Below are 26941 nucleotides of genomic sequence, written 5' to 3' on the forward strand. Positions count from 1 at the left end.
TTTAACATTTTAAGTTAGATCCTTTACTTACTGATTTAGACTACAATACTATGAGAAAGAAAAAAATATATAATATAAAATAGCTGTTGGACTCAATTAGAATAACAAATTTATATGCTTTGCATAAGTAAGAACAAAACAGTTAGATAGTTTATTAACCATTAATAAGGAGGACATGAAACTGAACATAGCTGCCCGTCAAAAATTTTGAGGATTTTTCCTTTATATTATTGTAATGAAATATTACAACCAATAACATAAATAATCCTCGTTTGTAATCTCGATAAGATTAACAATATAATTATAAATATGTATTATACAAAGAAAGATAATCTAATCTCTGTATAATAACACGATTATTAAAAAAAAGTTACAGCTAATAACATGAAATAATAAATGATCTTTAATGGATATTATAAAATACGATATAAATATCAGAAAAAAATAATTATACATATCGCTTATACTTAAATTACTGAATCAATAGTTTTAAATTATGCTCACATTGGATTTTACATAATACAATAATAAATAGTAATGAATAATAATCATAGAGCTCGGATGTATAATAAGCTGCTTTATCAGCAATATTTTCTTTGTAATTGGTAAGTGCATATATATCTTAATAATCATCTTTACTAGTAAATTAGCTAATCTATACTGCTTACTGTATCTAAATCTTATAGATTAGGATTTCTTGAAAAATGTTGTTTGTGAGTCCTTATGACGTATACGTGTATTCATTGGCAAACATCTCATTCCAATGAAGATTTAGTGTAAATAATGCATATAATATAATAATAAATAAATAATGGGAAATCTATTCCGCTGTAATAAATAAACAATACATAAATATCGAAAATCTATTCCGATTGGGATCGTCAATCCGCTACAAAAATGAACATGTGTATATGTTGTATGTACATACATGTTTGTGTTATATGTATGTATGCATGTTGCGTGTGTTTGTATATGCATGTATGTAGTATAATAACCAGTCGGTAAATCGTTTAAAAGTGTAGAGCAATATGAACGTGATGTAATAATTACATTAATATGCATTTAGCCTGTAACAATACATTAATCAACAGATTAAATCATAACATGAGATTACAATTATAACATGAAATTACAACAATAATAAAATATAAATATTAAATCAAATAATATATTTTGAAAATATCATCATTTAAATTATCTAATTATTTGTTTATATAATAAAATTTATGTTAATGTTTAAAAGTTGGTAAAAAACATAATTTATGTATAGGTCTCTTTATTGAACTATTATCTGTGTGTACATCTACAATTCTGACTAAATCATCAGAACCCGGATAAATCTGGGTTACAATTCCATGCTTCCCGTGCATGTGTGAAGTATTTTCATTGATGATCAGAACTAGATCTCCAACTGAAAGGTTATGTGTGGGAAAACGCCACTTGTTATGTTGCTGAAGATAGTGCAGATAGTCCTTTGACGATCGTTTCCAAATCGATTGTATAAATTTTTAGAGTAGTTGCCATCGACCTAATCATGTAATTTCAACCCTTTGATAAGTGGGTTCAGGTAAAGATATGAGAGGACATCCAATAAGAAAATGTCACAGTGAAAGTAGTACTGGGTCTCTATGGTCTGTAGAAATAGCATAAATAGGGTGAGAGTTAAGATAGGCCTCAATTTGTGTCAAGAATGTATAAAATTCCTCGAAGTTGAGAATTGATTTTCCTATTACACGACGTATATGATATTTGACACTTTTGATTGGACTTTCCCATAAACTACCAAAACGGGGAGATGAAGGAGGAATAAATGACTAAGTAATCCCTTGTGATGTTGAAAAAGTTTGAATATTTATTTTAAATTTGTCTGACTAAGAGTTGGTACAAGTCCTACAAAATATTTTTAGCAAAACGAAAGTTAGCACCGTTATCAGAAAACATTTCAACAGGTATACTTCTGCATGAAATGAATCTTTTGGAGGCGGAAATACGTGATTGTGAAGTCAAATCAGAAACTAACTCTAAATGAGTAGCCTTAGCGGCTAAACATAAAAAAAGCGCATATAAGCTTTACTCAATGTTTTAGATCTCTGCCCTCAATGACGAATTATAATTGTGCCACTATAATCTACTGCGCAAGAAGAGAATGTTCAGGAAGGAATCGACAGGTGGTAACTGACCAAGTTGTTGGGACTGATTTTTTGCATCAAAACTAAAGCAAGTTAAACGCTTATGAGTGATAAAATGATTCTTTTTGATTTATTATCCTGTACCTCTATATACAACAATAGGATGTTTAACATGATATTGTAAGAGAACGTTGATGTCTTGCCTCCTATACTGATTAGCCCTAAATCATCCAAGAACGGATCTAGAGAACCAAGCTTACTTTGTTTATCAACAACTTGATTAATTTTTTAATTCTTTATCCCGTTATTGAAATACATGGATTATTAGAGGATCTGATGTAATGCCGACCAGTAATTAGAGTGTTTTGCTGAATTTCAGAAACTTTATTACCTATAAATACTTTCTAATTCGAAGAATGTCCATGAATCCAGCAAAGTGCTATTGTGGAATCCATCTGTAAGTATATCTCGTTAAATTGTATTTTTAACATATCAGATAGCTTCATGAATAAATGCATAATTAGTAAACAATCACAGAGTTCAAGTTTGGGTAATGTGATTTGCTTTAAGGAGGCCAGTTTTGATTTAGAACATGTAATATGGTTGGAAAATAAGGTGTGTATATAAAGGCATCAACCGCAGCCCTTAAGAGAGGCATCAGAAAATCCATATAATTGAATTGAATGAATTTTACTATTATTGTTAAAATTAATATATCTACCTATCTTAAGACTGAATTAAATGTAATTGATTATATAATGAAAGCCATTGTGTTATTAATGGCTTGGGTAATATTTCGTCCCAGTCAATTTTGAGTTGTCATACTGACTGCATAAACTGTTTGTATAAAAATATAATAGGCCAATGGGTCTTTAAGGATCATTGACATCTGCTATGATGGAAAGAATATTCCTTTTGGTATAAATTTTAGAATTATTAGAATGAGTGATTTGGAAATGTGGTGTATCTGAATTGTTGTTCTATAGAACTCCTAGAGAACGTATGTTGTATTCTTGTTTAGATTGTATGGATGAATTATGATTAGATGTAGAAATACTGGAATTATTAGAAAGAATACCATGTGTGAAGTGAAAAACACAGTGTTGAAATAATTTGGAAATATTGTCCATTAGTTGGATAACTTCATTTAGGTTATCTGAAACGGTAATGAGATCATCAACATAGAAATAATTTTTAATAGCTTTAGAAACTTGTGGAAAATTATTTTCATTTTCAATTGACATTTGATGAAACATCTTGTGGCAAAGTACGGTGCACAAGAGGTTCCACAAGTTACGGTTCGTAGTGCATGTTTTATCTTTTGTTTTCGAGAATTACACCAGAAAATCCAGTGGAATAGAATCACTGGATTTAACTAGTACCTGTCGATACATCTTTTTTGTCAGAGGTAATGACATAATTATGAATTCAGAATCTTAACAATAGAGAAAATAAATCTTGTTGGACAACAGGTCCGACTACCAGAGTATTGTTAAGAGATAAACCGTTAGTGGTTTTAGTTAAACCATTGAAAACCACCTGAAGTTTAGTAGTTAGACTAGTTGATTTAAATACCGGATGACGGGGTAAGTAACACAAATATTATTTGTCTATTAACAAATCATCGGAGTTAAGTAGTGACATGTGATCCAAGTCCAAATATTCTTTTATGAAAGTAGAATAGTCACGTTTAAGATTGGGATCATTGTTTAGCCTTCTTTCCAACGATAAAAAATCTATCCTTTACATTTACAAAAGAATCACCTAGCCTTGTTTATTGCCTTTACATGGTAATGCCACTACAAATCTGCCTTGGTTGTTTCAAGTAAAACCGAGTTGAAAATGTTTTTTGCAAATAGAACTTCCATTTAATGGAATATCAGTATTAATTTTCTCAATTTTCCAGAAGTTCTCAAGTGCAGTCGAAATATTTGTAGAATCCTAATGAGAAATAAAAGATGCAATGGTATTATTGCTCTTAGTGTTAACAGGAAAACAACCACTGACAATATATCTCAGTTTGGTTTCTTGAAGAACAGGATATTTAAAGTTTCGAATAAATTTCCTAGGTAAAATAAAATTCAAGTAAAATTGTGCTCCAATAAGGATGTAAATTTTATTTATGTTAAAATTCAGGATCTGCAAAAAACAGATTATGAGGCAAATTAAAATGCGAAATATCAAAGGTACATGACGGTAGGCTATCTGTTATCTTTGTTAAAATAGCACATTACAATTGGAATGTAAAGTTCATAGAGAAAGAATGTAACGTCAATACAACACTACATTCAGAATGAGAAAGTGTATTATTTATTCCTACAATTTGAATATCATATTTTATAAATGGATATCATATTTATATTTTTAAGTTCTAACCTTGCCCGAATTTATAAGTACAAAAATTCACTTGACTACCAGAGTTTAGTAAAACTCGACATGTATGAGTATTACCATGTACATCATCGGTAATACATAACGCAGTAGATAAAATTATGTTTTTGTTTGACTGTAATTTAAATGACAAATGATTATTATTTTCAGACTTACTGTCTTTTAATTTAAAATTAATATTATTTATACGAATAAGGGTATTGTGTTTTTCAGAAAAAATCTTACATATACTACTAGAATAACATTCGTCAACTGAATGAGTGTTACCTAAACAATTGAAAAACAATTGTGATGTTCCAGAAATTCTTTCCGTTCATGAACAGAAAAGTTTAAAAATTCCTTACAACAATGTAAATAATGATTTAGAATTACAAATTAGACACTGCTTAAGGTTGAAGTTTGAATAACATCTAAAATTATTTGCCTTATACTTGCTTGTTAGAATTTATGTTAAAATGTTTAGTATAGGATTTAGTTTCACTGTTGTGTCGGTGTCCCTTGGAATTATGTCTTAAGATGACTTGATGATTTGTCTTATATGCATTAATATTTTCAAGCATTTGTCTTCTAAATTCAAGGAATTCCATGAAAACTTTGAAGATAGAAAACCTTCGAGTTGAAAGCTTCTCCTTCCATAATCTGGAGGTATTGTAATCTAACTTTGATGTTAACAACTGAACAACAGTAAATCCATATGTATTGATTGGAATATGCATTGCTTCAAGAACATTGACATATGAAGATCCTTAGATAATAAATTTGGATAAATTATCTAAAGATTCTCCTTTAATAGAATTTAGTTTTAAAATACGATCTGTATTATGAGATGCAATTAAATACTTATTGTCAACACACCTTTTTAATAGACCTAGTGCAACTGTATAATTTTCATTCGTAATTGGTAAATTTTTAATAATAGCTAATGCTTCATCCTTTTAGGAGGTATGTTGATAGTGGAGTTTTTGTAAATTAGTTAAACCATTTCTACTATGTACTAAATCGCTAAATAAGCTATAACAATGTTGCCAGTCAAGAACATTATCTTTGAAAAATGGTAAATTAATTGGTAGTAGTTGCATTTGCTTATTTGCTGTAACTACATTAATTTCTTGATTGATTGTCATTTGCTTAATATTGCCTATTAAACATTGTAATTTACATCCAAAACTGCATAAATTGTCTTCAACCTATACACGATCAAAACAAATACCCCCCCCCCCCCCCCTTAATCATCTTACATTTCAAGTTGCATTTGAATAGCATCATATTTGTTTTGCAACTCTTGAAAGTTTCTTAGTTTAATTCAAAAAAGATAAATAACATATCTATATTTGAGAGACATATTTTTCAATAAATGTACTGATTCTTGTTAGAGGATTTAATTGATTCTCTCTGTCTAATCAATTATTCTCTGTTCATTATGAATTAACAGTCTTAATTAACAATGTTAAATATAGATATGAATTAAATAAGCAATTAAATGAAATTACTTGATGATAATGAAAAAATACGTTGTAGGCTGTATTTCATTTGAATAATTGACAACTTTAATAACTCCCTTTTGATTAACCATAAATTGATATGTTGAAAGATTTTTAACATGTAACCTGGATTGAAGAATCTGTCTTGATTGAAGAATGCCACAATAAATCAAATGTTCACATATCCGTGGTACAGAGAACACAAAAAAATGGTTCAAAAACTGTGCCTAAGTGCACCTTTCATTATTCAGAACTTAGGCCGCTGGATCATTATCTTTAAATAAAGTCCTTGTTAGTCTGATCAATATATATTTGATTATATGTAATTTATAACAGATTTAGATACGGTTTCACTTATTTAAATATTATATCATTAGTAAATTATCTCAAATTATTAAGTTTAAAATGGTGTAAATATACAATATTTAAGTTTAAAGAGTATTATAATTAATGTAATTATATTTAGTTTAACATTTTACGTTACATCCTTTACCGATTGATTTAGACTAACAATACTATTAGAAAGAAAAAATATATAATATAAAACAGCGGTTGAACTTTACTAAAATAACAAATATATATTCTTTACATAAGTAAGAACAAAAGAGTTAGATAATTTGTTTACCATTAATTAGAGGACATGAAACTTAACTCATTACAGTTCAAAACAAACCAGTTTTATGAGTTACAATCTAGTAACAAAATAACAATAACTTCTTAAATTAAAACACTCCTTAAATGGCATTTTAACAGTACAATTTGCAAAAATACAAAACCAAAAAAGTAACACATTAAAAACTTGAAAAAATATTTTAACAGTATTAAATAAAAAAAAACAATTTTTAAGTCATTTTAGACATTTTTGGATTGATTTGGCTGAGGCAACATTAGGCATCATGCTGAACTGACATGTATGTTGTCTAACATTGCCTCAATAAAAGTGATCTAATTCAGAATTAGATCAGGTACACAAAAAATGAATCATTTATACATAGGATTCATTGTTAGCTTGAACTAATATGACCTAATTCTGTATTCTCAATGTATTTGAAAAAAAAATTGCAGTTACGCTTTATATGACCACCTCTGATAAAAGAATACTCATTACAATGAATAATCAAATAATTTCATTTTTAATGTAGACATTTTTTGTAAGTAGACAAGTTAACAAAAACCACCTATGAACATATTTAAATAGCTAATATAAACTTACCTATTGATAAAAATATAGTTTTCTAATCCAAGAATCTATCATAAAATACACTAATGGGTAATGCACTACCACAATTACATAAAAATAGTGTCAATACATGCAATACTGTCATGATCACATGAAATATCAGTTACATTAAACTAGCTCTGTCAAACAGGAATGCCGCTTTAAATAATTCTTTAAGTTCAAAGTTTACTTATTCATTCCCAATCTCAGTTTTTATTATTACTTCTTTTTATTTCTAATAATATTAGAGATTAGAATTTTGTATGTTTCTAAAAATATATAACAAAAATCACATTTATGAACAAAGAGGTAAATTTTGTACATTATGAACTATTTAAATCAGTACACCTGTTTAACAGCTAGCTTAATTATAACTGATATTTAATTTCTTTGAAAATGACAATAATTAGTTTTTAATGCATACATCAAAAATCTTAACTAGAATTTTATACAGAAGAATTGAGAGGAGAGTGGAAGAAGTGTTAGGAGAAGACCAATTTGGTTTCAGGAAAAGTATAGGGACAAGGGAAGCAATTTTAGGCCTCAGATTAATAGTAGAAGGAAGATTAAAGAAAAACAAACCAACATACTTGGCGTTTATAGACCTAGAAAAGGCTTTCGATAACGTAGATTGGAATAAAATGTTCAGCATTTTAAAAAAATTAGGGTTCAAATACAGAGATAGAAGAACAATTGCTAACATGTACAGTAACCAAACAGCAACAATAACAATTGAAGAACATAAGAAAGAAGCCCTAATAAGAAAGGGAGTCCGACAAGGATGTTCCCTATCTCCGTTACTTTTTAATCTTTACATGGAACTAGCAGTTAGTGATGTTAAAGAACAATTTAGATTCGGAGTAACAGTACAAGGTGAAAAGATAAAGATGCTACGATTTGCTGATGATATAGTAATTCTAGCCGAGAGTAAAAAGGATTTAGAAGAAACAATGAACGGCATAGATGAAGTCCTACGCAAGAACTATCGCATGAAAATAAACAAGAACAAAACAAAAGTAATGAAATGTAGTAGAAATAACAAAGATGGACCACTGAATGTGAAAATAGGAGGAGAAAAGATTATGGAGGTAGAAGAATTTTGTTATTTGGGAAGTAAAATTACTAAAGATGGACGAAGCAGGAGCGATATAAAATGCCGAATAGCACAAGCTAAACGAGCCTTCAGTAAGAAATATAATTTGTTTACATCAAAAATTAATTTAAATCTCAGGAAAAGATTTTTGAAAGTGTATGTTTGGAGTGTCGCTTTATATGGAAGTGAAGCTTGGACAATCGGAGTATCTGAGAAGAAAAGATTAGAAGCTTTTGAAATGTGGTGCTATAGGAGAATGTTAAAAATCAGATGGGTGGATAAAGTGACAAATGAAGAGGTATTGCGGCAAATAGATGAAGAAAGAAGCATTTGGAAAAATATAGTTAAAAGAAGAGACAGACTTATAGGCCACATACTAAGGCATCCTGGAATAGTCGCTTTAATATTGGAAGGACAGGTAGAAGGGAAAAATTGTGTAGGCAGGCCACGTTTGGAGTATATAAAACAAATTGTTGGGGATGTAGGATGTAGAGGGTATACTGAAATGAAACGACTAGCACTAGATAGGGAATCTTGGAGAGCTGCATCAAACCAGTCAAATGACTGAAGACAAAAAAAAATAGTTTTTAATATCACAATCCTAACGCATTACCTGATACTGAATTTTAAAGGGTGTTCAACTTAAAAGAGGCCCCATCACTTAGTTTAGTCTGTAAATAATAGTTTATTGGCAAATACTTACATAATAATTTACGAGTGATGAAAATGATGTCCATCCACTTTTACGCACTTGTCAATAGATATGATCATGTATGTTCCTGGCTACCTTGTTAGCTGCACTCTGTCAATTTTCTGGATGACATTGATAATATTTTCATTAATCCTGCAGGATTTGTGAATTGCTCCTGTAAACAATTTCTTTTAAGTAACCTGACAGAAAGAAGTCTGGACTAGTCAGATCAAGGGATCTTGCTGGCCACAATCTTTTAGGAATGATTCTTCCACCAAAAAAATCCTGTAGCATCTCCATAATAGAATGAGCTGTATGGTAAATGAAACTGTCCTGTTGCAACCAGCAGTCATGCTCATGCTCATCCTCTTGCAATAAGACTATCAACTGCTGGATGATTTCTTGGTAAATGGCAGCAACCACAGTTTTTTAAAAAAAAAAACAAGGATTCTATTATTCATTACCTTGAAACTGCACATCGTAAGACTATTTTTTACGGATATAGGGGAGATTCAAAGAAAGTGTGTGGATTTTCAGTTAGTATTCCCTTCACTATAACATAGGCTAAACCTAGTGTAATGTTCTTTTCAGGCTTAGTCTCTACACAGATTTACGAGGAGATCTTGTAACTGCCGCTTTAGTGTCCTGTACGATCTGCATCATTAAAACTGACCTGTCAGCCACATTTCTGGTCTAATTCTGAACCTGTTTCATGAAACTTTTTAAATCCTAAATAATGCTTTACAGTGATGCTTCTTTTTCAAATTTCTCCCTTAACTTTCACCATCACACATCATGAGATTTCATCACCAAATAAGTTTCCATCATGAATACACATTCTTCAACAGTTAACCGCATTTTAACAAAAAAAACAACACACAATCATGCAACCTCGTTCAAAAGCCAATGCTCGACATAGATAGACCATTGCCTCCTCACTCTAGTTCTCCCTACTCCAATTCGGTCATACAAACAGCTTATTTTACCCACTCACACCAACATATGCATTTTAATAAAAATATGCATTTAGTAAAAACTGCTGAGTGATGGGGGCTCTTTTAAGTTCAACATCCTGTATAACTAATGATAAATCTATAGGTTCTAAAAGCTTTCAATAAAAGTAGTTAAGTTTATACTGCTTTGTTTAATTTTATAGAAATTATAAAAGGTTTAAAAGACACAAGTCAGTTAAAAAAAAATTCACATTGTAATTCAATAAATTAGTAACTTAAATCTCAAAAAGCATCCAAAAATAAGTAGCCTCACATATATAAATACTATTTTGAGGCGGAATGAAAAGTAGAATAACAAGGTTGTTTGTGATAAAGTTGTTGGTAGTACATGAATAATATGTAGCCAGAAAAATTCAAGAGAGTTAAGGCAGCAGTTATTCAAAGTCCAATCGTTCTTGTAGGCAGTAATCAGCTTTTTCAAACTTACCAGACAGAAGTCTTCAACATTAACATGACCTCAAATCTATTCACCATGATGACCTCAAATCTGACCGGTATTAAATTCAATTTGCTCATAAATGTTGGAAACCAATAAAGAAGTACAATTAGAATTCAGTGTTCAGTTTAATGAAATTGTGAATATGACTCCTGAAGTTTCAGAGAGATTAATCATGTAATATGAAGGCACATGTGGTACTATTAACAAACAAATTTTTGTTACTGGAATGATGAAAATCCAAGGCAAATGCCTTGGATATTAACAATGTAATAAAAAACCGCTGAAAAGTGTCTCTTGACTTTCATACTTCTGGTGACACTGCTCAGAAGTGTCAAAGAAGTTTGACTTTGATCATCTTTGACTGTTATTGTGTGGCGATCTTTAAAAGAATGTTAAATGCTTACGGCATTAGATTATTTTTAAATTTATAGGTATTTTAAGAAAGAAATTCTTTACTAGACATTGAGGAAAAATCTAATGTCAATCAAACTAAAATTATTTTATTTAATAATACCTATACAAAGTAAAAACAAGAGGGTAGATCAGAGCTCACTAAGGATAGTCACTACGGCAAGTCTCTGTGTTGAGCAGAGTAAAAATGTCACTTATAGAGCTGGACGCCTCCTGTATTTCACAGGGTTTGGCTGATGCTGATGTGCAACATGTTGGACTCGATGAACAAAATCACAAGACCGCTCACTTCATTTTCCTTAGTAAGCTTGATGCTTATTATTTACATCCTTATCATGGGATGCTTGCTACCTTTAAAATGGCTATGCCAGTCTCAGGAGTGACTTATATTTCATATTACCTGCAAACGTTCTGGTTATGGTCTGACAATAGATATAACAATTTAATTAATAGAATGGCTGCTCACATGGTAATTTAACTGGAATCACATTATCAATTGTGCATAAATCTGAAGCTGATTGTCATTTGTTTGTTAACTGCCTGTTGCAAAAACAATAAAAGACTGTTTTAAGCTTTCAGTAAAAAATCTACTGAAATGGTGCCACTGATAATGGTATATGGCATGGATGCCTATGATAAAGTTACTTTGAGCAGCATAAGAATAAGCGATTTAAACATGGGTGGTGAGAAGATCCGAATGATGAACCCAGCGAAACACAAATTTAAATGGAGTTCAACATACGGTACAATGTGACAGTTAATTAAGTGCAATATTAATAGTACTCAAAGTGTTACAATATTTTGTTCATTTTTTTTTGTCTTCGGTCATTTGACTGTTTTTTTGTCATTTGACATTTTTTTTATGCAGTTCTCCAAGTTTCCCTATCTAGTTAGTGCTAGTCGATTATCTTCGGTATACCCCCTACATTCTACATCCCTAACAATTTGTTTTACATATTCCAAACGTTGCCTGCCTACACAATTTTTCCTTATAACTGTCCCTGCAATATTAAAGCGACTATTCCAGGATGCCTTAATACATGGCCTATAAGTCTGTCTCTTCTTTTAGGTTTATTTTCCCAAATGCTTCTTTCTTTATCTATTTGCCACAACACCTCTTCATTTGTCACTTTATCCAACCACCTGATTTTTAACATTCTTCTATAGCACCGCATTTCAAAAGCTTCTAATCTTTTCTTCTCAGATACTCCGATCGTCCAAGTTTCACTTCCATATAAAGCCACACTCCAAACATATACTTTCAAAAATCTTTTCCTAGCGTTTAAATTAATTTTTGATGTAAACATATTATATTTCTGACTCAAGGCTCGTTTCGCCTGTGCTATTCGGCATTTTATATCGCTCCTGCTTCGTCCATCTTTAGTAATTCTACTTCCCAAATAACAAAATTCTTCTACCTCCATAATCTTTTCTCCTCCTATTTTCACATTCAGCGGTCCATCTATGTTATTTCTACTACATTTCATTACTTTCGTTTTGTTCTTATTTATTTTCATGCGGTAATTCTTGTGTAGGACTTCACCATGCCATTCACTGTTTCTTCTAAATCCTTTTTACTTTCGGCTAGAATTACTATATCATCAGCAAATCGTAGCATCTTTATCTTTTCACCTTGTACTGTTACTTTGAATGTAAATTGTTCTTTAACATCATTAACTGCTAGTTCTATATAAAGATTGAAAAGTAATGGGGATTTTGTTCATAGGCGGTATGAATTGTGGCCTGATCACAATTCAGAGATTAGATATTTTAGATTTCTAATTTTACAATTTATTTTAGATTTTAGGGCACCCAAAACCTAAAGTATTTGTAAAATAATATTATTCAAGAATTTAGACAATAATAATGCATTGAGAAAACTTATGAACAATTTAAAGAATATATTTTGTCTGGGAGTTCACTGAAAAAATCTAAATGAAATTTAAAATACTGCATTTATAAGCATTTTATTTTATATAAAACTGTTTTATTTCTATTTGTTATTCCCTCATGAAGCTACTTTGAAAAACCTCACACTGTACTGCCTCCTATACTCAAAAAAAAATTTACTTTAATGGTATGCAAATGAACTCCATATAAAGAAAAATAATAAATAAAGATAATTTAAAGAATTCAACAAATATAATGAAAAAGTAATCTAGGCAGGAGTGCATACTGATTCCAAGAAAACATGACTATAAGAATCAGCTAAAATTCAGACAGTAAATAAATTAATTTCAAAACTTTAACCGACCTATCAAAAATAATAAAACCACAATTTCTTTGTAATAGTTTATAAATGCACGAAACATTTATTGGAATATTTGTATATTCAATTTTTGACTAGTTTTAACCGACTGAATTTCCATCTTGCATGTTTGATAAACTTGTTCTACATATTTGTTGAAATGTATTTATTATATTAAAATAAAAAAGTGAATGCAATAAGTAAAATAATAAATAGATAAAAGCCTCCCAAAATGTTGTTTGAGCTCGCTCTCAAATGGATAACACAAATTTCAAACCATAAAATAGCTAAACTTACTTTACAATCTTAATCTAGTGTATAAAAAAATATTGATCTCAGTTCAGTATTTTTATTTAAAACATTTTTAATTTATATTTTACTAATATTTTTTATTACATCTTTTTTTTAAATATTTATTTATTTCAGCATCAGTAATATATTCTGAATGTATAACTGAAGTTGTCTGACCGGTTTATAAAAGTAGTTTTAACCACTTTGTGTGCCTTATAGCGTTGTGTATTTTTTAACAGCAACTCCAATTTTTGTTCCATGACATTTAAAAAATAATAATAAATAATAAAAAAAGACATACATATTAGCATGTCTGGAAAGCTATGCAGCATCTTCCTACCTATGAAAGGTAATCAACAAATAAGAATAATACGTCTTCCTCATTAAATGTGATAACTTGCAATCATGATATTTTACATGCAGCTGCTCTTCTTTCTCTACAATTACTGAATTACAATAATACGCTTGTTATCATTCCCCGACTTCCCAACTTGCTTTTTCTTTCATGAATTTGTACACATTATTGATTAACTCCTGAGCGTGCCGACTTAATTTTTTATAAGCCACAGTGGATTTAAGTTCATTCATCCTGCTTGCAGCTACAGATCAAATAATAATTTAACATATACTATATACACGCTACTTTAAATCAAGAAAAACAAAACGCAGCGCTGGCTAAACACACTCAACAGATGGACAAAGAAAAAAATGACTGAACATTGTTATTACGCCAAGCTTTTAACTTTAATGTATTTTATAAATAAATATACTTGTTTTTATTTGTACATGATGCTTGCTACCGATGTAAGTCTTTACTGTTATCTAATTAGAATGATTCGTTTATTAAAATAACTCATACTTACAAAATTGATCATTTAAAAGGATGTGTCGACTTTATATTTATCAATTTTGTCAACACATACATCATTTGTAATTTTTAACCTCTGGGCCATAAATTATCATAATTTAGATTTAGAAATGCCTATAACATTTTCAAACAATAATTACAAATGAATTAATTCAGGAAATTTTTATTTTAATTGCAATTAATATTATAAAATAAATTATTAAATTATACTTAGCATAGATTTGGAATAATAATTTATTTGTAAAATAATACTTAATTTTAATGTAAATTGTAAAATGATTGAGATTGAATCATGAACAGATTTATCTTTCCTTTTTATAAACACCGATATGAAAAATGTTTCTGGAATCATTGATATATAAGATTTATATGCCGCTTGACTACAAGCTTTCAGATTTCACGCCTCTACTCTACAAAACTCAAACTTTTTTGTTATAACAAATTTTTATCTTAACACATAACACTTTATTAATGATGAGAATAATAAGATTAAACGTTCTGCTATTTTGTCTGTTTACATAACAATTATCATATCTTGTTTTCCACAGCTTTATTTTAATGCTATTTATCGATTAAAAAAAAATCAAATAGGAAAAAAATTGAAAGTGCTTTCTATAACTGGTATTATTATTATTATTAACCGTTCGAATCCCACCTATGCTTCTAAAAAAGTATGGTACTCCCGAAATAAATTCACCGCTAAAACTTATAATGTGCAACAAAAATAATAATAATACACGATGGAGATATATTCCAACCGCATCGTAATATTACAATAAAATACGATTGAAAAGAAGTATTTGGGATATTTTCTGAACATCACTATAGAAAATAAACAGAACAATATAGAACAAGGAAAATTACAAATGGAAACTATCACTTTCTTTTTAAAACTTTTAGAAGGTGCGCCCTCACATAATCTATTCAGCAGCCATCCATCTTGTTAGCTTTATTTTCAGTACATTTTTCATAAAAAAATAAATTTTGTTAAAACAGGTATGGAAAAAAATTCTAAAAAATTTCCAAGACATTAATAAATATTTCAGGGCAAATAAATAAAAATACAAAATTTTGAGGTATTACCTGAACCGGATAAAGTTTTTTCAAATTCCCTGTTTTCCAGGATGTGTGGAAACCCTGTAATAGTAACTGGATAGGGTCACAATGCAAGCAACATGTTTTATTCAAATAAAATGAATAAAAACTCAACAAAAAGAAACATGTTTTTGTCTTACAAATATGAAGAAAATATGATATGAGTGAAAATGAGTTTAAATTGGCACTTACATATTATTTTCCTGAAATGCCAGTATTACTATTATTGGACTGTCTATAATTAAATAAAATATTTATACAACCTGCTACCATTAATGATTTACCTCATTCTTAAAGACCACCAGCAAGAGTAAATAAAGAAAATGTAAACATTTAGCTAAAGTTATTGAAGAAAGTCTGACTACATTAAATAATTTTACGGTTTGAAATGATTAATTGTATTTAAAACCGTGTAAACTAAAACTTTTACAAGCTCTTCATGAAAATTACCAAAATGAATTTTCAATTTTGTGATACCTACAAATGAGTACAATCCTGCAATACATATCAGAGTTTTCTTCATATCTTCTTTGATAATAAAAACAATTTATTTACTATTTTAAAGAATGTGTTGATTGAATAAATGAATATTAACAATATTAAATGGTATTTCCACAATCAGGTTTTTCTAAAATTTTAAATTTTCTACTTCTTATACTAAGAAAACTATTAAATTAGCGCCAAAGGGAATATTTTCTATTTTAAACTTCTGAGTTTTTTTTCAGTTTTATTTATTTTTATTTTCTTCCTTCAAATAAATTACACTTTGTATCAAACCTCAAAATTTTAAGATTTTTAAAATATAAAGCAAATGATAAATGACAAAAAATATTACATTTATTTCTGAATAGGTTTGGGGAGAAACTGTCATTTTAAATATAACAAAATTTTATAAAAATTAATCAATTCATAATACCTTCTTAGTCAATACATCACAAATCAAATCACTTAATGCTATATTCCAACAATGCCGGAAATAACATAAATTCTTACTACATCCAATTTAATTTGCAATTTGTTAATTTAATAAATATTAAATGTGAAAATAAGCATACAAATAAATAGATGAAGGCTTTCGTGTACAGAAGTAAAATATTTACTGTCCGTACTATTAACATAATAGAATTAAGTTATAGAATAGAATTAAGAAATAATTTACGTCAATAAAATTTACTTAAGTTTAAAAATAAAATAAGACATCAAGGTGTTATATAAATATACAAAAAAACAGGAAAAGAAAGAATGTTAAATCAGTAAAGGAGTAGGATACAGTTATTACCAAATATAAGCGACTAAATATATGCATTATATAGGAGACAATATGATAAATTTAATTAATTTAATTTTATTGTTAATAATAAAAACAAGCGTTACAACTTCACCAAATACGTTGCTAATACTTAAATTCAAAGAAAATGAAGGAAAAGAGCTGAAGAGTGCTTACACAGACTCAGATACAGTACAATGTTTAATACAAATATGTGTAAAATATGCAGAAAAACTGCCGACTATTATATTCAATGAAGATATTAAAGATTATGATACAGCAAAAACCTTCTTAATTGAATATATTGGACTAAGAATCATTCAGCCTAAGATCAATTATAAAGCTTTATCAGGATTATACATCATATTCTTAAAGGGAGATGGTAAAGACCATACTAATGACGTAAAACACCTTAAACTTATTTTAAATCCAGAACTGTATATAACAAGGGCGATGTTAGTTTTAGTAACTCAACAGAAACAAAACATTATCAGTCAACTGATGATTGTAAAATACATGGAACAATTTTGGAGACTAAGGCTGATGAACTTAATAGTAATGACTAAAAGCAATGATCGAATATATCTTTACACGTATTCACCGTACTCAGAGAAGCACTGTTCTGAAGTCGGATGACCTGTACTCTTGGATATGTGGTTTAAGTCGAATAAAACATTTCAACAGAACAACGAACTGTTCACGATCGAAGAAAAGGTAAAAAACCTTCATGGCTGTTCATTACATGGAATCGGCAAGACAAGACCACCAGAAGCTATAATTATTCCAAAAAAAAATAACACGTGGGAATTAAACGGTATGGGAGGATTTATGTTAAAAATATTAGAAAGGTATATGAACTTCAGTACTTTGATATCTATACCGGCCAATAATACAGTAATGGATGAATTCGGTTATTCTGTAGCGAATGGTATACCGCAAAAAATTAAAGAGAATTTAATAACGGGTGAAAAAGACTTTGCTTTTGGAATTTATTCCCATATTATATATTTTCTTCCTAGTACTGAGTTCTCAAAAATATCTCTTTCGGAATGTTTTATATTTTATGCACCGTGCAAGGCAGGTCAAAAACCTTCAAAGTGGAACAATTACATTAAAGAATTTTCAATAAGTAACTGGTCACTTATAATAATAGTCTTTATATTGACTGTTGTCATTAACATATTATCCTACGCTTGGATTAAAAAATACAGAAACACAAAGAAAAATTATGAAAACGATATAACAGTGTTTTCAGTATTTGCAATATGTTTAGGGCAGTCGGTCGGCAAACGAATAAATAACTTAATGATATCAAAATCATTCACTGTAGTATGGATATTTTATTGTCTAATAATATATTCTATATATCAGGCTTCAATGGGAAGCTTTATGACTGTCCCTTGGCAGACACGAAATGTAGAAACTATGAAAGAAATAATAGATTTTAATTTTCAAGTAGCCGGTAATCCTCAGTCTTATAATATATTCAATAAGTCGGTAGGAAATAACACAATAATGAAAAAGATTCTTCAGAGATTTAAAAAAGTAGAACACGGCAAATACGATGATGTTATCAAATGGGTAGTGGATAACAGAGATACAGTTACGTTTGGAGCAGATAGATTTTTGCAACATTATTCGGTTCATAGAAGCAAAAATGTAAAGAGCAAAGATGTCATGTGTAAAATCGGTGATTGCCTAATTCAATCGAGTGCATCTCCATTTTTGTTGAAGAAAGGATCTCCACTTGCAAATCCAATAAATGAAATAACAGAGCGTATGTTTGAATCGGGTATACTCAACAGATTGTGGATGCATGATCAACCAAACTTATATCATTTGAAGCATGAAAAACCTGACAGTAGATTTTCTTTAAAACAGCTAACAGGTGCGTTTATACTATATGTAATTGGCAAAGTGCTGGCTCTGATAGCATTTTGTTTAGAACACTTATACTATTATTACAACAAATGATTCCAGTTAAATATTTTTAATACCATTTGCTAAAAGCATTACTGTGAAAATTTGCAGAAAAAAAATTATTTTAACCGCTAAGCTAATAATTTTAAATGACATCATAAACAGTATCACTCTACATAGAAAAAGGAAATCTAACAAGAACAGAATTACAACCATCACTAACAATTATAAGCATGAAGACTTACATATTTGATCTACTTACCATAAGTTTTTCAGTTCTTGATATCGCGAAATAGTTGAGCAATGTAAAATAAGAAGTGAGTTTTGATGCACCATGTGTATTGATATCAGTGTAATGGCGAGCTGGTTTTAGTAACCTAAGTAACACTGTATAGATCTGATGCAGTATTAACTGAGAATCGGCCGGTAACATGAGCTCCTTATGCGACCTTGCTGAACGGTAACACTGCCTGAACTGAGGACTGGGCACCAATGACACCAGTAGATAAGCGGCAGCTGAAATAAAACAAAATAACTACCTGCTGGTACGCACTTTGTCTTCTTGATTTTACCGGGTGGTTCAAACAGTACTTCACGACTTTTAAAGGATATAAAAATTATTTAACTAACTTACAGATTCGGTTGAGGTCTCATTTCATAGCAAAACAAGTTTTGACTCGTGTAGTTCATTAGAACTGAATTCGGCCAGCAGTATTGATAAAAATGGATACATTTACTTGTGTAGAATGTGCTCGCTGTATGTTTTAGTTTCATGATTTGCAGTCAGCAACTGCAGTTCAACGTAATTTTCATAGAATACGGTAGGGAGCCTCCTAGTAGTTATACAGTTTACTCTTGACACCATACTTCTGTTGAGACATGTTGCTCTATTAAACATACAAATTCACCAGGACACCCGTACATCCCTGATGCTGCTGTGGAATGAACTCAGCGAAAGCTTTGCACACAGTCTGAAGAAATCAACTCAACATGTCACATGAGACTATTTGGTGTGTTCCACAAGAACTGTTTGGTGTGTATTTCGTAAACAATCACAAATGAAACCAAACACACTAACCATGGTTCAACACAATAAAGATGACAACAAAGTTTCTTGGCTACAGTTTTGTGTAGAAATGATGGATAGAATAATAGATAATACATTTTTTGACAGTGTAATTTTTAGCAATGAGACAACATTTCACATCAGTGGTAAGGTAAACACCCATAACTGTCAAATATGGGGTAGCTAAAACCTTCATCAAACTTTGCAGGGCATCCATGATAGCCCTAAGGTCAATGATTTTAGTGTCCTATGCAAACAGACTACACGGGCTGCTCTTCTTCCTGGAGGCAACTGTAAATGGTATTGTTTATCTCGACATGCTTAAAAATTTTCTAATGATGACCAAGATAGACGAGATTACTATCAGCAATCCAGAGCATCACCACACTACTGCCTAGAAGCCTGTGATTTTCTTGATACTCTATTCCCAGGTTAGTGGAATGGTCGTGAAGGACCAATTGCATGGCCACCTCACTCCTCAGATTTGACCCCAGTTGAGATAAGACTTCAAATTAATGCTGCAGCTGCAGAGGTAAACCCCGAATTGCTATCTACAGTATGGAATGAAATTGATTTCAAGTAGATGCATGTCACATTACAAATGGACACCAAAGTGAATGTTGGGTGAAAAACTTGATGTGTTTTTCTGTGAAATGAGACCTCAACCAAATCTGTAAGTTTTCAAAAAGTTTTTATACACTTTTACAGTTGTGAAGTCCATTTTAAATAACCCAGTATATTGCAAAATTATACTACTAAAAAAGGTTTTCCTTAAAACTGATCGTTAAATTTTTATGTACTCAACTGCTTTCCAGATACAAAGTCACTGTTAAAAATTTACACTGCACCAGTAATTAAAAAAATGTAGGACAACTAAATAATTTCAAAATAGGCAATTTAAATTCACAAGAATTAGAACTATGTAGTATACAATTGGATGAACAGGTATTGCTTTCTTTTATGGTGTTATATAATATAATTATGGAACAGCTGAATACAAGTCCTTATGTATTCAACAATTTCAACTATTATAACTATGTCTACTGCTCACCGCATAAAAATATGAGTCATCAAGTTAAGAGGCAACAGTATCTAATTCGAAAAAACCACCAGATATAAAAGGTGCAGTTCATACAGCAAATGAAAGTAATGTTTTCAGAACAGTAATTGGCACAAACAGAAGTTGTTTTATTGAATATAAATTCAATGAATAGTAAGCATTTCAGTATTAAGTATATATAAAATTTTGTACCAAAATTACATTTTTTATCATTACAAATTTTAAACTAAACAACAGTTATGACTTGATACCAAAGTAGATCATCTAGCCATTGCCTAAATGTTTTTGGCACATTTAGATGAAGATAAAGTTTCCTAATTGTTTGTATAAGTCTGAAATGCTAAATCTCAAAATGAATAATAAAAAAAAAACTAAACATTAACATCAACAAGCAATTGTTTTGTAAAAAATTAGGTACATTCTTGTTTGAAGATTTCAACAGTAGAGTCAAGACAATTACAATATATTTGAAAAGAATTAACATATGCAAATCACACACCAATATTCTTTCCATTCTATCTTCTCAAAATTTTTTAAAACAAATTGCAAGTATGAACATTTCAATACAATGGTGAAGATCTTTTGTGGAAAGCAAATTTATAACAACAAAAAAATTAATACATAAAAGGATTTATGCAAGTATATAATTTTTAAAGAAATAATTATGGTTTTTAAATAAAAATTTATTTTATTTTTATAATTAATACAAGCTTTACTCATACATTTGTCTTTTTAAATTATTAAAACCATGTTTGTTCTCTTGTTAATATTTTGTGCTCATGTTAATAAGTTTCTATAAAAGATAAACCAAATAGAAATTAAAACAGAAAATATGTTTATTTTAATAGCAGAAATATAAGGATAAATCCCAACATAATAGGATTTTTAAAACTAAGCACATTGATAAATTAAACATTTAATAACTATATAAAAAAAAGAGCAACCTGCTTTAAAAGAACAATTTTAAAAGTGATTTCTCTTTCACCATTCTATTTTATTTTTAATAATATATCTTACAAAAAGAAAATTAAAATGAGAAAAATACAGTTCTTCTAATTTAATATATTTAGTAACCCATTAGAATTTCAACTAGTTGCTGAAATTATAAATAGTGTTATAAAGATAATAATTACAAAAAAACATTATGATAAAAAATATTAAATATTAATTAAAATATTAATCAAAGTTATTAGAAAATAAGTAAAATATGCAATAAATCATAAATGGTCTTCACTTCACCAACATATGTAATAAATTTTCAATGCTATCATTTTCATACAAGTTTATTAGAATGCAAGCAAATTTTGACTATGCAATCCTTTCATAAAATCTACAGTTACCCATTTTTATTGACTATTTTCTAAGGAAAGGCCAAGCCACTTTTCTGTCAAATGAAACAGAAACTTGGATGGTTTCAGCACAAATTCTCTATACGGCTAACAGCATCTATCGCTTCTTATGTTCCAGTAAATGCTTCTTAAAGAATAACAATAAAGTTACTCTTGAAAGTTCTTTTAAAAATATTTACATGGAAAAATAATTTATTTTAGATTTTTTTTCTTAAAAGAAAATTTTACCAAAAATTTGACAGACTGTGATCTTACCCCAAGAAATTTTTTGGATATTTCTGAATAAGCATTGAGAATTTTTATATTTGCTGCGCATTTTGAGCCCAGTTATTATTTATCACAATAGAAATATTCAATTATACTGGTCAACATGATTTTTGTCTCACGAGTACAAATAGGCGCGTACTTATGCAGTTTTATATCCTGCTTTCAAATATGTATTCAGAATTTCTCCGTGATCCACAGTATTTTTGTTATTTTAATTTTTTTGAAATATTTTAAAACGTACTTTTGCCCATTTGTCCATTGTCAAGTAAAAGCTCCTAGCACATTGTAAATATAATGGAACCAAATGAGCTAACTTACAGGGTAGCGTTGCTACTGTTGTACAGGTTCAGACATGTATAGACACATACAAACAAGATCAAGTGTTTTACACAGTCATCAGAATGATACCAGTTGTGAGATAGAAGCGAATCAGTAAATATGTCATTGTGAGTGCTTTATGTGTCTGAATTATTATGTATTACATATTTACAACTTTATTTCTTTTAATTAGTCATTAATTAAATTTTAATTAGGCATTAACAATTTTTGTTAAGTATGTGGTGAAGTATGGTATGTCTGAAAGGTGAAACCTTACTCCATTAGTAAATAAGTGCTATGATATTTTTGGTGTAAAGTCGGGGACCAAACAAGGGTCTGAGCTCCACGTATCTGTTGTTTATCATGTTCTAGGCTTCTCACTGCATAGAAAAATGGCACATACCAAAAGCCATTTGCTATCCCTATAATTTGGGGGGAACCCAAAGATCACTCTTCTCACTGTTATTTCTGCTTAACAAATATTAAAGGGATTACATCAAAATCAAAACATACAGAGGTGTATCCTAACTTGCAATCTGCAATGAGACCAATTCCACACTACAAAGAATTGCCCATACCAAAGCCTCCATTAGATGAAGAGAGCTCAGAATCTGATGAAAGTAAGGAAGAAAAAGAAACAAGATTCTGGTGATATAATGTTTGACTAAAGTAGTTCATCCGAGCCTCATTTACTGACACAAGAAAATTTCTTAACGATCTCATATAAGATTAAAGTTATCCAAAAAACAGTCTGAAATGCTTGCTTCCTGGTTAAAAGGATGGAATCTTCTTCAAAAAAATATAAAGATAAGTATACTTATCGTAATTGTCATTCTGAATTTAAAGACTATGTTTCTGAAGAAGATGGCTTAGTGTTTTGTAATGACATTTCTTCTCTTATGGAGAAACTTTGTAATAAACATAACCCAACAGAATGGCGCTTGTTCTAACATTAGTTTAAAAGCTCTGCTTCTGCATAATGACAATAAATTGCCATCAGTATCTGTGGCTCACTCTGCTAGTATGAAAGAAACATATGAAAGCTTTAAATTAATATTGGATAAGCTTCAATATACAGTGGATGAATGGAACATTTATGGTGATTTAAAGTTAATTTAACTTCTTCTTGGTCTGCAGCTTGGTTCCATAAAGTACTGTTTTTTTTTGTGTGAATGGGATAGTAGGGACAGAAAAAAACCATTCATTAGAAATGAATGGTCTAAACGCAAATCACTCATTCCTGGACAGAAAAATGTGAAACATGACTCACTGTGTAGTCCTAAAAATATATATCTATCTCTGTTACATATCAAACTAGGATTAATGAAGAATTTCATCAAGGCGATGGACAATATGGTCCTGGTTTCGTATACTTAAAACAGAAGTTTCCTAAAATTAGTGATGCAAAAATTAAAGAAGGAATATTTGTGGGTCCACAAATACAATCACCAATGCATGAAGTAAAGTTTGAGTAACTACTGAATCCACTGAAGAAAGCAGCTTGGCAAGCATTCAAAAATGTTATTCAGAGTTTTTTGGAAAACCAAAAAGCAGAAAATTACAGTGATTATTGTCAATGATCTTATAACATCTTTTAAAAATTTGGGTTGTAATATGTCCTTAAAAGTACACTTCCTGCACTCGCACCTAGACGTCTCCCTGGAAAATCTTGGCACAGTGAGTGATGAGCACAGGGAACATTTTCATCGGGAGATTTCAGCTATGGAAAAGAGGTATCAAGACAAATGGAATCCTAGTATGCTGGCCGATTATTGTTGGACCATCAAGAAGGATGCTCCACAGGCAAAATATAGCAGAAAATCATCATTACTTGGCGAGTCAAATGTTTGAATATTGTGTAGTTAAGAATGCAGAAAGTATTAAAATGTTTGAAATTATAAATGCCTGTCTCTCAGAAATCTTGCATGATGAGGAAAACTGATATTATATTTGAATTTAGGGGAGAAAAAATACTATCAGAATCACATATTTTTCTTCCTGATCAAAAAAAAATTATTTTTTGTTCCCCAGTGTTATCAATTCCGTTTGAGGAGACTTTAATGTAAATTTTATTAAGTAATTTTAAATGAAAATATATTTACAGCAACTCTGTTGCTTTACTTTACTCTGTTGAACTGTAATTTCAGTTCTTTGTAAATTTATTTAAGTTTTATATTATTTTAACTTTCAGACTTGTAAGTAATTTAAAGTTAAAAATTACATCAATAATTGGTTACCGATTCTGAAAATTCATGTGTTTGTATTCATTCATTTTTCAAACACAATTAATTGGTGTTTCTGAGAATTATACAATTCCAATATTTTAAAATTATTAATTTATCAAAAAATACTGTGAAATTAAAATCTCTTTTTTACTGTTAAAAAGAAAAAAATGAAATATAATGTGATGAACCGAATGAAAGGCTGGCAGATAAATGGTGACAAACATTTTTAGGACATTCGTTACATAAATTTAGTCTCAGTGACAGTTTCATTAGCCGAAAGATGCCAGAGGAACATGGTCACTTAGATGTTACATCACTGGAGCATAAACTTACATAATATGCAATGGTGAATAAACAGTCATGCAACAAACTTTATCAAATGCGTGGTAGGCTCTATAAAAAAAAATGCAACAAAGTTGAACTGTAAGTTTTTGTAATGTTAACTATATAATTATTATTCACTGCATGTCATTATTACTTGCATCCCCAAAATTAAAATGTTTTCTTGCTGTTTCTGAACAAATAAACACCTTTACACATGAATACAGAAAAAAAAAATTCTACAGAGAAAACACACATGTGCTTAGAGGAGTTAAAAGAGTATAAAATTAATTGTAATTTTATACAGTAAAATTACATTCTCAAGTTTACGGGCTGAATGGTGACTGGGCTTACTACGCACTGTTCCCTAGCTTAATCCTCCCTATGTTGTTTTTCAAAAAATAAACACATTACATACATATGTATAAGTATATAATATGTAACTAAATATACTTTTGTACAGAATACGTACATCACTAACAAAGGCAATAAATGATTTGAAAAATTAATTTGTGAACGCATAATTATTTTTTACTGAATCACTTTGTTCATACTTCTCGTTCTAGCAGTCATATAAGTATTAACATATTACTGTGAATCAACTGACCCAACCTTTAAATGCACTAATCTGAAATAACTGACACTTAACTCATGTAAACAGTAATCAAGAGTTATCTCATCCTTCACACCTTAACCTACCACCAGTCATGCTGTTTTATAAAGTACAACATTTTCTGTGTTCTATTTGAATTTTTAAATTAAATACTATAATATGACAATATCGACAGCAATGTGGAATGTTTATTTTCAAATGTATGGACATTTAAATTGAACAGTGTCTGAACGTTGACAAATCTGTCATCTACAATGACAAAACTGCTACGAAAGGAAAGATTAAAACTGTAATTATTGCTATTCTGTAGTACACTCATATCACATGCATAAATTAATCTGTGAAAGTAAATTACACACACCTGATCGCACACGCTGGTTGTTGTGAGCCAAAAGATAATGTTCTACCCAAGTGTCAAGGCTCTGCATCACCCAGGAATGAGCTATTTTATTACGAGGAGCCTGTCCAGCTAACCATTCGAGTGCTGACTGTGGACACACTTCTGCCACATCCCAGACTCTAGTTAACACAAGTTGTGTAAAACAAGGAAGCCCACCAGGACCACCAGTCATTTCAGTCACCAATGTTAACAATTTGAAGAACGGTTGGCATATCTTAACAAACAAAACAAAATTCAAATTTATTACTAAAACTTTGATTTTAATCTTTGTATTTATTCTTTTTTACGAAAATATAATTAGATGAGAAAATTTAAGCGTGCCTGAGGATAGTAAAATTATAATCTGTTTTCTTCAAGGTGACCATATCTACCACAAGTAGAATTACTACAGAATTATTTTTCTTTAAAAAAAAGTATATATATATATATAGATAGATAGGCCTATCCAATATGGTAATAATGATAAAATTAAAAAGTAAAGAGAAATTTTTATTTACCTCCCAAGCAAATGCCTCATAATATTGATTTTTTGCTATAAATCATAACTTTGTATCATCTGTCCATTGGATGTATTGTTTCATTTTAAGTTAATTAAGTTGTCTTTAAAAGTAAATTTAACATGATTGCTCCACTGACTGCATTAAAGAGAAGTATACAGCAGTGATATGAACTATCAATAGAGAAGGGGGTAAAAAGTCTTATTACAAATATGTATAAATTAGTTAAGTGACTGACAAATTTTTCAGGTACCTAATGCAGAAAATAA

At 29.9% G+C, this 26941-nt stretch overlaps 1 protein-coding gene across 2 annotated transcripts in view; it reads right to left on the bottom strand.

Moving 5' to 3' along the window:
- The window catches only part of puf (ubiquitinyl hydrolase 1 puf), a 405361-nt gene that overhangs the window by 74636 nt on the left and 303784 nt on the right, over positions 1-26941 (bottom strand). For both annotated transcript variants that reach the window (XM_075367624.1, XM_075367623.1), the window contains exons 42-43: positions 26137-26389; positions 18819-19072 (exon numbers count right to left, since the gene is read on the bottom strand). In XM_075367624.1, coding sequence (XP_075223739.1) covers positions 18819-19072; positions 26137-26389 — 507 coding nt within the window. The remainder of the gene's footprint in view (positions 1-18818; positions 19073-26136; positions 26390-26941) is intronic.

The sequence above is a fragment of the Lycorma delicatula genome, chromosome 5 (genome assembly GCF_047948215.1).
Source record: "Lycorma delicatula isolate Av1 chromosome 5, ASM4794821v1, whole genome shotgun sequence".
Classification (NCBI taxonomy): Eukaryota; Metazoa; Arthropoda; class Insecta; order Hemiptera; family Fulgoridae; genus Lycorma; species Lycorma delicatula.